At 46.7% G+C, this 12,297-nt stretch overlaps 1 protein-coding gene across 1 annotated transcript in view; it reads left to right on the top strand.

Annotated features, from left to right (window-relative positions):
* Nrp2 (neuropilin 2) overlaps positions 1 to 12,297 on the top strand; it is a 116,788-nt gene that overhangs the window by 26,828 nt on the left and 77,663 nt on the right. The window contains 1 exon segment of the mRNA XM_059278130.1: positions 9,204 to 9,385. Within this exon segment, the coding sequence (XP_059134113.1) occupies positions 9,204 to 9,385 (182 nt within the window).

Raw genomic sequence — 12,297 nt, 5'->3', positions numbered from 1 at the left:
GCTAGCATGAGACAGTTCAGCAAGTCTTGGCTCTGTCGGGTACCACTTTCAAAATCAGAGCATGAGCTGCTGCTGCTGCTGCTGCCTCTGAGAAAAAAAAGAAACGGATGTAAACCATGGGCTCTTCATACCTACTCAGTACTCTGGCATCATTACAAAATGCTAGCAAGGGACTCTTGAAGTTGACACCAAAGGATGGGGATTCTGTAGTCACAGAACAGACTCAAGGAAGCTCTGACAGTCTGATGAACTGAGCCTACCCCAACCCTTCAGCTTTACTAGTTGCCTAAAAATCCCTTACATAAGCAAATGCGTTCTGTCCAAGCGGCCTCCTGAGTGCTGGCTGGATCAGAAGTCCAACAGATCCGTGGCTCTGTGGCCTCAGGAATGCACCTTGCTGGGAAGCCAGGGCAGTGAGGGAAGCGATGTGCACCCACAGGGTCAGGGCAGGAGTGTTGGAGGCTTTGTTGTCCGCCCTTCGTTTTCTGAAAGTTATCCACAGCAAGACTTATCAGACACTGTGTCTGGAGCAGCCCGCTTCCTCACGGTGAGAGTGTTCTTGGCAGCCTGCAACCCGAGGAACAATGAGATCCCGCGGCCTCTACATCATCCCAGGGCTTCTGCGGAAAAACAAGCAGCAATTATAAATAGATGGTATTTGCAGTTTCCACTTTCTTGCCTTCAAGGTTTTTCAGAATAATTCCTCCAGTTTGTTTTGGGTTATTCTCTGTGCATACTTCCTTTGCTGGGTGGTCAGATTTCCTCCCTTCTAACGAGCGTGGTGACCCGGACTGGGAGGGGACCACAAATGCAAAACTGCAAACATCAGAGATTTGTGGTTGGAAGAATAAGGAAGAAAAATGCAACTGTAAACAGCTGCTGTGGAGAAGGCGCTGGGCCCTCATGCAAACACAAAAACAACCCTAGAGTGTTGGGACCGCTGACGTTTTCGAGGTGCATGAATAATAAAGACAGTAATAGCAGCCCTAATGACATCTCCTCAATGAGGACTGACTGTATGTCAGCTGGTATAGTGAGCTAATTGTGTGCCTCAGCTCAATAGGCTACCAAGAGGATGAGTGCCTCACCGCAAAAGAGAGCTGGAGGCATGAATCAGTGGTAGTGCGGTGTCCCAGCATACAGGCCCTGGGTTCAACCCAACACCATTTAAAGATAGGTAGATAGATAGATAGATAGATAGATAGATAGATAGATAGATAGATAGATAGACAGACAGAACTTTCTTGACTGGAGAGGTAGCCCAGTTGGTAGAAGGTTTGCCCAGAACACACAAATCCCTGGGTTCACTTCCCAGTACTACATAAACTGGACATGGTGGCACACATCTGTACCCCCCACACCCTCACACCCCAAACCCCTCACCCACACTTAGGAGATAGAAGAGAGCAGATCAGGAGATCAAGGCCATTTTCAGTTAGTAGAGCCTTTAACCTGAGCTACATGAGGTCCTGTTTAAAAACAAACCAATCCCAGCAAATGGAAGATAATGGCTTTGAACCCATCCCTGGCAGCCTGGACCCAGAGCCCAGGCTCAGAACTTCAAGAAGGAAATAAATCTCAAAAACTAAAGTACATGGATTTGTGCAAAAGGTAGATTTGTGGAAATCCAACCCCAAGGTTGGCAGTACTGGGACTGTAGCCATGTTGTAGCTATAGCTGTTCATGGTATCTTCTCTTGTCTCCAGGATGGGGTGTGTGTGTGTGTGTGTGTGTGTGTGTACATGCATGCAACTCACCTCTCACTCACCCTTACCACCGTGTCTTGTTAACACAGTGGCTGTATTAAAAATAATCTGTCTTCCAGGCATCTTTGCTGGACCTGAGTGGACTTTTCCAGTTCCTTCCCAGACATGGGGCTGTTATTATTTCCATTTTATAGATGAATAGCTGAGGCTGGGAGAGGGTAGGTGCCTTATCTTCAGTTTCACCAGTAGCTAATGCCACGGACTAACTGGCTCTGTCCACAAAGTTCACATATTATGCTCCTTCCCAGAGTGCATTGCACCCTCTTGGACATGGACCTGTGTAATAGAAATTTCAGGTTGGTCTTGTCACAGACCCCTTCCCTAGAAAATATGCTTGCATGGGAAGACAGAAAACTTCAGTGTACCCCCTTGAAACTCCTGCATGAACCATATTGGAGATCTGTGGACTTCAGAATATGTGGACTTGAAGCTCTTATAAATACACTGGATCCTATTTTCTCACTCGATGGGCCATATGTTCGCATTCGGGTGTACACACGCTTATAAAAATACTACACTTACAGAAATTAATATGTTATCCCATCTGAACACTTGCGGGCTGCATTTCCACTGGGCAGATCTTAAAGCCATGCATTTCAAATCTGCTCGCTGTTCCCAGTGGTGATCTGTCTATTAATTGTGGCACGTCCTGCGGGCTTTGTTTAATCAGGATAACTAAGTAAAAAGAGCAAGGTTCTGTGAAGTTGCTTCCTACTTCTGCCCATTTTCTAGAAACCTAAGAGTGGAAGGTTTCTCCCCACCCAGCCTCTCTCATGCCTCTGTGCTGTGGCAAGCTCGTGTGTCCAGATAATGAAGAAGAGGGAAAGAGGTGAGGTCTGTGTGACAAGGGTTCAAATCTCACCTCTGACCTTTCCTCTTTGTGACCTTGGGCTGTCAACCTGAGTCTCCATTTTTGCTTCTTCATGCTGATAACCATGACCAGCCCAGTCTGTATGTACTAAGTTAGAATTAAATGAAATACTATCTAAACGGGTGGGTCTGGCCCCATAGTAATTACTCAATAAAACATGGTCACATTCCATCGATTTGCTTATGAAATGAGTAGCAACAATGGAAGGTGGATTTCAAGGAAATGGAACGTACCTCTTTAAAAAGAGCTGATCTGACAGCAAGCCAGCTTCTCCGTAAAGGCTGGCCCCAAGAAGCAGGTGGCCTGGCTCCGGGCCTGTGTTGGCCAGAGACCTGGACATTGTGCGGACCCACCCCGCAGCCTCCGTGTGTCTCAGGCGGCTCCTTTGTTGGGAGTTTTCAGGAGCTACAAGCAGCTGTGATGGCATTTCCTCCAATTTTCCCTGCAGGTTTTAATGTAAGGATTAATAAGACAGTGTTTGTAGCTGTCTTTGAGCTTCCCGGAAGAAAGGCACTCCGGGAGGTGGTAAATTCTCTGGCCTGGATAATCCACTCATGAAATATGGAACTTTGAAAGTGTGAGAAAAAATCTCCAATCACTCTGACAGCATTTTAATTATAGTTGATTTGTTTGCCGCTAATAGTGAAAATGCTGTCAGCAGGATTTGAGATGTTTCTTCTCCACAAAATGTTATATTTCGTGTCTTTGTGTCACGAAGCAACATTTAGGTTTTTGCATGCAACCAGAATAGCTCGGTGGATGTGTTTGGGGCGCAGAGGCAGAAGATACACCCGGGACCGACCCGTCGCGCCTGTAGAAGGCATCATTCTGATACGCAGTACCAACCGCAAATGCCTTCTTCATGTAGTCCCTTGGCACACAGGGATCCCTGTTTGTGCCACGGACCCAGAAATATCCCAAATCTACCTAATGAAGAGCCAAGTCTGGCCTCACCCTGATTCCTCCTCGCTAGTGCAAGAGACAGAGCTAAAGACATAGACAAGCATACAGGCTATGCCTTTCCACAGGAGATAAGCAAAGGAGAGGTATGCCACCCCAGAGAGAAGGGCAGGGCAGGCCTGAAGGATGAGAGCTGGCCACAGACAGAGCTAATGAGTATGGCAGACACAAGAAAGAAAAGGAGCAAGGGCCCAGGGGTTGGGAACCCTCTGTCTGCATCATAAACTTCTGTGAGGCAAACATCATGAAGGGAGGCGGTGCCCACCTGCCGAAGAGTCTGATTTCCTTGGATGCAGGCATTCCTATGTTTAGATCCAAATCTCGAGTTTGGGGGTGACATCCTTATACCTTTGGTGTACTTCCCTCCCCCACAGACATCTGTGCACCCAGAAAGGCAGACAAAACCCAAGCTAGACCTTAAACTGCTCTGAACAAGGGCCTTAGCCAGGGGAATCTTTAGCACACTCAGCAGTAGCCACCTTGCCTGGGTGACCTACTGAGAGATGGATGCCAGAGAGCCTCTTTGCAAGTGGTGATGGGAGGGAGAGATGAAGCTGCTGTTCTTTCTCTCTCTCTCTCTCTCTCTCTCTCTCTCTCTCTCTCTCTCTCTCTCTCTCCCCCCCTCATTCCCCACCCCCTTGGACTCAGAAAATTAATTCTACTGTCTAGATCTCCATGCCACCCCCCACCCTTGTGGATGTGAGGAGGAGAAGAAATGAAGTCTTTGAAGGTGAAAGAGAAAGTAGAGGAAGCGTTCTCTAGTCAGCGCTGCCCAGGCAGATGTTAGCAGCTGTGCACAACAGTCAAGAAAGTACTCAGGGACCATTTCAGAGAGAGAACAAGCGTGAGCTAGAGATGGCTACTTTGGCTCAGGGGGGAAAATAAATAACCAAAATAATAAGAGGTAGTGTTAAAGCTTCGAAAGGAATTTTTTCATTTGAGAGAGATTATGAATAATGAAATGCAAACACTGTAGTTAATATGTCTGTTAGCTGCTTCGCATTGGCTTCTGGGAGGCAGGAATAGGCTCGGGGAGAGGGCAGCTTTCAAGTTATCCCGTTTCACTGTCCTTGGGGTGAAGCTCGAGTCCGCACCCCAGATTTCTTGATCAAACAAACACTGGAGATTCAAGGCTGCACGCAAAGCCTGTATTTATTCCAAAGCCACAAACTTCCTGAGGCTCCTCCTCGGAGCCCTTCGCAAATGAACCTGACAACATTGAAATTTCTAAGGAGATTGCTCCAGCTGCAGCAAATCCCTAATAATAAAAAATTTCCCCACATGAGTCTGTCACACGGGAGGTAAATGAGACATTCTGGATGAAGTCAGCGTGTCACTTGGAGTGTGCCCTTTATAGCAAAAGCCCGGCCAGAAGGCCACATGGTTAAGTGGGACTTGTCCACAGGGTGCAGCCAGGACCCTGGAGAGAGAAGGAACTTGCTTGCCAACTGGTCACTTGGTCCTGTCTCCGCCGTACACACTTGATAGGAAAATCCAGTTTCCCTAAGACGTTGAAGGAAGGGCTGGTTACGCTTCACAAAGAGATTCATGGTGGTGGTGATGGTGGGGGTCCCCTTAACTAACAAGCACACACAGAGAGAATTGGTCACTCACTGGCTTAGAGGGACCTTTGTTCAAATTGTATGGCCTTCACTGTAGGTGTGTATGTGTGCAGATAAAGTAAACACGGGTTTGTTGCTGGCCATTTTACAAAAAAAAAAAAAAAAGGTCTGGGGGCGGGCTAAGTCACCGAGCCAATTGAGACGAGCTCTGAGCAATGGCATTTGTTGGTAACCCTGCCTCCTGGCTGATGCTGTCAATTCTCTAAATGACTCCAAGGGTGATTAGGCAACCTGACAAAACCCGCCCACTTCTGAGGACTAGCCAGTAGGGTAGCAGGGCCTCTCTGTCCTTTGTAGAAAAATCACCAACGCAAAACCAGATTTGGGTGTTTGTTTGGTTTTTTTTAATATCATTTATTAAGTATGATATCTGAAACACTATTCTTGGGGTTTTGGCACGCCATGTCTCCTGTGGTCCTCATGCGGCACACTCCAGCTCCGTGAGATGGATGATAAAGTGATATTGGAAAAGAATCCATACCTGCGTCTGCTAATTTTGTTTTCTGCTTGTTTGGGTTTTTGAGAGAGACTATTACGTGTAGTCCACATTGACCTTGAACTCTGATTCTCCTGCTTCAGCCCCCGAGTGCTGGGGTTTTGGGCAAGTTCCACTATGTCCATCCCTGCTAAATCATTAGGGCTTGTTTTTCTCAACATTTCTGCTTTAAGAACTTAAGGAATGTAGCTTTATTTTCATGAATCTTGTCTTATTAAAGAAGTGTGAACTTAGAATAATTCAGATAGCAGAAGGGAACAATGATGATAAATCTCTGATAGTGTTTTAGATGTAGTTTTTCAAATGTTTTCTGAATGCTTATGTGAGGAAATGATGTGTACATTTGAAAATGGACTTTAAAAAAAATCTCTTCTTTTTGCACTAATAGTATATCATGCCCTTTTTTTCTATAAAGTAAAAAAAAAAAAAAAAAAAAAAAAAAAAAAGCCCAGACCTGCCACACTATTTTTTTGTAGCAACTGAATATTTCATTTTATAAATATACTAGAATTGATTTACTCTCCCTGTCTGGTTGGATTTTTCAACATGATGCTATCTATAAAGGGAGCATCTTCTCACTTTTCATATGCTTTTTAAAAAACATTCCCAACGATGCATATACATCCGTATACCACCCTGATTGTTTTCTTGGCAGAAAAAAGTCCTAAGGATTCTGGTTTTAAAGGCTATGTACATAGTAACTTTCATCGAGTTTTGCCAAAAAAGCACCTTCCAAATGTTGGAAGAGATTTACATGTCCTCATTCACTGTGCCACTATCCCCAAGGCCTCTTTCTCTTCAGATAAGCCTCATCTACATACATGCCTCAACCTCTTTACCGCTGAAATGGGTGTGAGAATTTGACAAACCAGTTAGCTTTCTCAAGCACAAACTGAGGACCGGACAATGTAGTAATTCTTTATGCAGGCTAGGTTCAGTCATAGAAAGCTCACAACCGAAGGAGAAGGCTCCTAATATCTGTCTTTCATTGTTACATCATTCATTTTAAAAGTATTCATTTGGTGTGTGTGTGTGTGTATGTGTATGCACGTGCGTGCTAATGCCCACAGTGAGTGTGAAGTCAGAGGCCAATCTTGGGTGTGAGTCCTTGCCTCTTCCCCCTTATTTGAGACAGGGTCTAGCTGGCCTGCCAGCTTTCACGGCACCTCCTACCTCTACCTCTGGCCTCACAATAGGGGCAATGGGTTTACAGGTGTACTCTGCTGTATCCAGACTTACCTGGTTTATGAGGCTCGTAGTCAGGGCCTCGTGTTCGCACAACAAGCACTCTGCGTTCTAAGCCATCTCCTCAGCCCTATTTCCCTGATTTTCTGTGGCTCAGAAAGGTTCAAGGCTTAATCTTTCTCCGTTCTTCTGCTTTGAAAAAGAAGTTTTGGGGGCTGGAGAGACGGGTTAGTGGTTTAGAGCACTGACTGCTTTTCCAAAGGACCTGGATTCAATTCCCAGCACCCATACGGCAGCTCACAACTGTCTGTAACTCCACTTCCAGGGGACCCTCACACAGACATACACACAGACAAAACACCAATGCATATAAAATAAAAATAAACTATTAAAAAACATGTTAAAAAAAAAAAGGAAAAAGAGTTTTTAGTGGCTGTCACTGTAGTTTACAAATTGTTGGCTTATTAAAGAACTGTAATGTTGGCCTCCAGCTAAGACGTGGAATCCGACCCCAGCTGTCTGTCTCCAGGTCTGGGATCTTGCACCCGGAGAGGAACTCATGATGAGTGAGTAAGGGCTGCCTGACTTGTGTGCACACTGCTGGATGCACCATTGCTCAGCTATGTCCGCTAGGCAGTGCTCCACTCGGAGTGGACCGGCAAGGAGGGGTTTTCCAGACGGGATGGGGAATTTCCCCTAAGAACAAACAAGTGTCTTCTCGCTTTTGTTTTGGAACTGAGGAAGATTGCTTTCAAAGTCAGTACTATCTCCCACACTGAAAAATCTCAGATTTGAGCAGATCCTCCGCCCCACCCCACCCTGGGGCCTTCGGAATCCGGCTATCTCACCAGAGCTCTGGTGGAAGCCTCTATCTGCCCATCTCCCCATCTCTGGAGGGATCCAGCACCGACCAGGCTCTCAGTTGCAGGAGTCCATCCCTCCGGGGCCTGAGGATAAACTGCTCCCGGTAACACACTCCTTCTTCTTCCTTTACAAGCCTATTTATTCAGAAATGGCTGAGCAATCTGAAATACGGCTCCCGGAGGCTGAAGTAAGCCTCGGGCCTCTCTAACTCACTCCAACCTCTTGTGCAGGCAGCCAGCTCCCACAGACTTCTGTGACAGGAGCTGGAGGCCACATCCCAGGGAGGGCTACATCGTCAACCCCTTTCCTTACCCACAAGGAAGAAATGGCTTATGTGTTGTTTTTACAGGTTGATGCAAAATAAACAGAGGGAGAGAGGAGAAACAGGGAGATGGTTTTGGGGGATTGTTGGGGAAGAAGTTTCCCACTTGTGCTGTGTGATTTAAGAAGTAACTGGAAGCTTAGAAGTAGTGCAGACAAGTATGGGGATCATTGGGGATCACTGTGGAAAACGTGCCTGTTGAGACAAAGGGGGCACTTTCTGTGTGGATCAGTCTACGATCCTGGCCACGGAAGACCACAAGACATTGACGCCCCACCCCATGCCAGGCCCATCTGACTCAGTTTGAAAGGAGCACAGGCCACAGCGTGGGGGGGACCAGCCAGCCATGCCTCTTAGAAGGCTACTAATTGTGGGCACACAGACACAGTCCCCAGGGAGTTGCCAGGCTTTGGGGGAAGTTTTGATTGCCTTATCTGACTTAGCGCCAATCCCTGTTGAAAACATGTTGACTAGATAGCGCTGACGGGAACTTTGTGGGCACAATCTCAGGGAAGGAGGTGACCTGCAGATGGGGCACTGCCAATTAAGAACGAGAGGGGGTGACCCAGGAGAAAACTAAAACCGGGCAGGGGACAGGAGAACAAACACCTATGAAGCATCCCCAGGGTGCCGGTCCCTGACATGTAATTTTTCAACCCATCTTCTTGCCAGTATGCTGGAGCCGATATTTTTCTCCTCCTGTTACATTTGAAGACACTCGGGCTCAAAGCATTGTAGTAACTTGCCACGGCAGAGTTCAGGAGAGACAAAGATTTAGAGAGGTCACGATGGAAATATAAAGTACACGCTACCGCCACCCAAGCAAAAACACAATGCTTGCTTTGAGATCCTGAGAGAATGATGCAATTACTCTTATGTGAACAAGAGATAAGGCCTCTCCCACCCATGCACTCATTCACTGTCGCTTGAACAAAGCAACTTCCTGTGTCTGTGTTTGCCTGGGTACCAAAGCAAGGACAGTGCCCTTTGTTGATCACGCCGCAACACCTGAAAGTCTCTAAAGGGATGGGGAGAGCTGAAAGAGGATAATGGTCCTTCCCAGACCTTCAGAATGATCTTCTTTTCATCGGTGTCCTTTTTTGCCGTCCCCACCTAGGTATGACTTCATTGAGATTCGGGATGGGGACAGTGAGTCAGCTGACCTCCTGGGCAAACACTGTGGGAACATCGCTCCGCCCACCATCATCAGCTCTGGCTCCATGTTATACATCAAGTTCACATCAGACTATGCCCGGCAGGGGGCAGGTTTCTCCCTACGCTACGAGATCTTCAAAACAGGTTAGTGGGATCTGGAGTAGGCCAGAGATGGGCATCATAGGGAAGGTGGAACACAAGGGGAGTCCTGGTTGGTGATGGCATCAGGTGGTAAGGGCTTTAGTCATCTGCCCTGACTGTGGTGGCAGATGAAGAGATGTCTAAGGTGAACCTGGTAATGCTTCGATATGAAAAGGCAGGTCAGGTGACTTCCAACTTGAGGGGGGAGATGAGGCGCCGACCAACACAGAAGGAGGGTGGGGGATAAATACAAGAACATCTCTTGAAAGAATTGGATTTTTGTGTTTTTAAAATCAAGCTGTTCTTCATGGTTGAACTTGGTTGAACTTTATCCCAACTCCTTCATGGTTTAATATTGTCTTTATTTGGAATTACATGGGTCTGGAGGACATAATCTTTTCATTGTTTGGGGTTTCTAAAGATCTCACCACGACCCCCAGAATGGGGTCAGTCATTGCTTTTAAATTAAATTATGACTCCCAGACATTCCCCTCGGCCATCCATTTTACCACCCCTCTACACTGAACTCCTAGTTCCCATATGCCAGGGAATCGGACGCCCTGAAAAGCTAATGAAAGATAGTGGAAATGGGGGGCGGAGTGTGTGCAGAAAGGATAACACTTCTTCGAGTTGACTGCTGGAACCTATGCATCTCATTAGGTCTTTATGGGCAGTACTGACTTCTGAGGCTCGGTAGGCCAGTGGGCATCTGAAGATGCTGCATTGCGTCCACACGTCTCCGCTCCCGGCGGCACGTCCTTCTGTCTCACGTCAGCTATCCCTGTGGCTGAGGAAGGAGTGTCCTTCATTCTCCCTCACCTTGCCCACTCCTTACCTCAGAAGCTCTGCCCCCATCTTTGAGTGTTTTCTTTCTTTAGGAGTCCAATTTTTGTAACTCCTACATGAAATTTGATTCCAGGTGAAGATGTCACCCTGTCGTTGAGAAACCAAAGTCTGGCGCCTATTAAGTTCAGGGCAACGGGAACTATTCATATGTTTTTTTTTTCTTTTTCTTTTTTCATTAAACAGTTCTTGGAAGGAAGTAGTGGCTGTTGAAAGCACTTTTTATATCCACTCTGTCTAAATATTTGTTGGACTTGTCTGCCTTCGAAGATAGAACCAAATGAAGGGGTGTGGTTAGCAGAACTGTACTGTGCCAGAGTGGGGACCCTAAGCTATGGCCTGGGATGGCCCATCTGCCATGCATTTATTTTCATGTTTCTGGCCACAAGAAGGTCTCAGAAACTGATCTATGTGTCCTGGACTGGGGGCTGGTGTGAGCCCCCTGCGTAGCTGGATCCACAGCCCTTTGAGTCCCAGTACAAGACGCAGACCAATGTACCAACTCCAAGGAGCACTCTCTACTGAGTGTTATAGAAAGAAGGAATAAGGCAGGATCTCTTGTCCTTGACTTGTGGGAGAGACAGGTAGACAAATCCTCATCGCACAGAGGCACCCTCAGTATTATTGGTGACATTAAAAGGAAAATTATACTATGAGCAAGTGTTCCATGAAGGCACAGGTCACTTGTTACTCCTCTGGAAATGCAACTGAGGAACTCTGTGACCTAACAGAAAACATTCCCTAGTGCTGGACCCATCCCTTAGCTCTACTACCTCAACCTCAGAAGGGAGTCAGCTCGTGCAAGACCTTCCAGGGAGCTGGCCAAGAGAAGTCAGAACAAGAGTGAGCAAGGCCGTTAAGCTTATCTCTGGTCTCATGGCTCTTATCTCAGTGTTTCGTAAAGCACAATGCCATGCTCTCCAGAAAGCCACAGAAACGGAGAATGTTCACTCCATCCATCACACAAATTTGAAAGGAGGGCATTAAAAGATAAAACACATGAGGGGATCATGATTCAGCCTGCTGTTTTGATGACATGCAGAAGGAGAATTTTAAATAAGGCAGCAAGTCTGTGAAGAGCTTTAAACAATAATGCCAGTCAGGAAAGGTCTGTGGCTTGAGCCTGGAGCAATGGGCGGCCCACTCTAAGGACTGGGATGGCCACTGAAAGGGATGCTGTAGTGAGTGACAGCCCTGCCCAAAACCACATGGCTGGGAGTGTGCAAAAGAAGAATGCCCAGGAGCCTCCTCAGGCCCGTCAGGCCCATCAGGAAGAGTAGCTATTGGTATGAAAGCCAGTCCTATAACTATAAAACACAGGGTTTCACAAGGGAGCAAAAGTCAAAACTGAGACGTTTAGAGAAGGTATCCATCCTTGTCTTAGGTCCTTATTTCCACGGTCGCTGTCCTGGGAAAAAGCACACAGTTTACATCATCCACAGAACATGAAAGAAATGGGTGGACATGCTGAAGAAATCCAAACAAACAGTGCTATGTTTGCCAGTGAGATTCATAAAGAGAAAGAGGGGGAAACGGTAAACACAGATATGCTAATCTGGAAGCTTGGCTTTCTCCAGGCTCCGCCGCGGAGTTACTCTGAGACACAGGCACCCACAAGGCTGGGACAAACAGAGCATACGGCAGGAGAGGAAGGTCATAGCTGCCCTAAATGAAGGATAAAATGTTGTTTAGGTCACCACACTGCCTCACCTGGAAAAGGGCAAGCCAGAAAAAAAGTCGCAAACCTAAACAACCGGAAGTCACCGAATCCAGCACCGAATAAGGAAAGAAAAATCTTAAAAGAACTTGAAACGGGGTGTGGGGAGCAGAAGCAGTAGGAATCAGTTTGTTGTTGTTGTTTTTCTGAAAGTTCTTTTAGCAGAAATTCAAGATCCAGAGTTCTCTCTGGTGTCCATTACTCAGTGGCATTTCTGGTAGTAAAATTGTAGGGCTTGTTCACAGTAGAGGAACCTGCAATGCCCGCTACTCCAAGCCCCTACATAGAGGCCTGAATTCCCTGCCTGTGGTCAAGTGAAGCTTAACTTCAGATAAGGCCATTGCATTTTCATATC

This window comes from Peromyscus eremicus, chromosome 13 (assembly GCF_949786415.1).
Source record: "Peromyscus eremicus chromosome 13, PerEre_H2_v1, whole genome shotgun sequence".
NCBI lineage: Eukaryota > Metazoa > Chordata > Mammalia > Rodentia > Cricetidae > Peromyscus > Peromyscus eremicus.
Note: the sequence above shows the minus strand (reverse complement) of the source record. Positions and strands in the feature narration are given on the sequence as shown.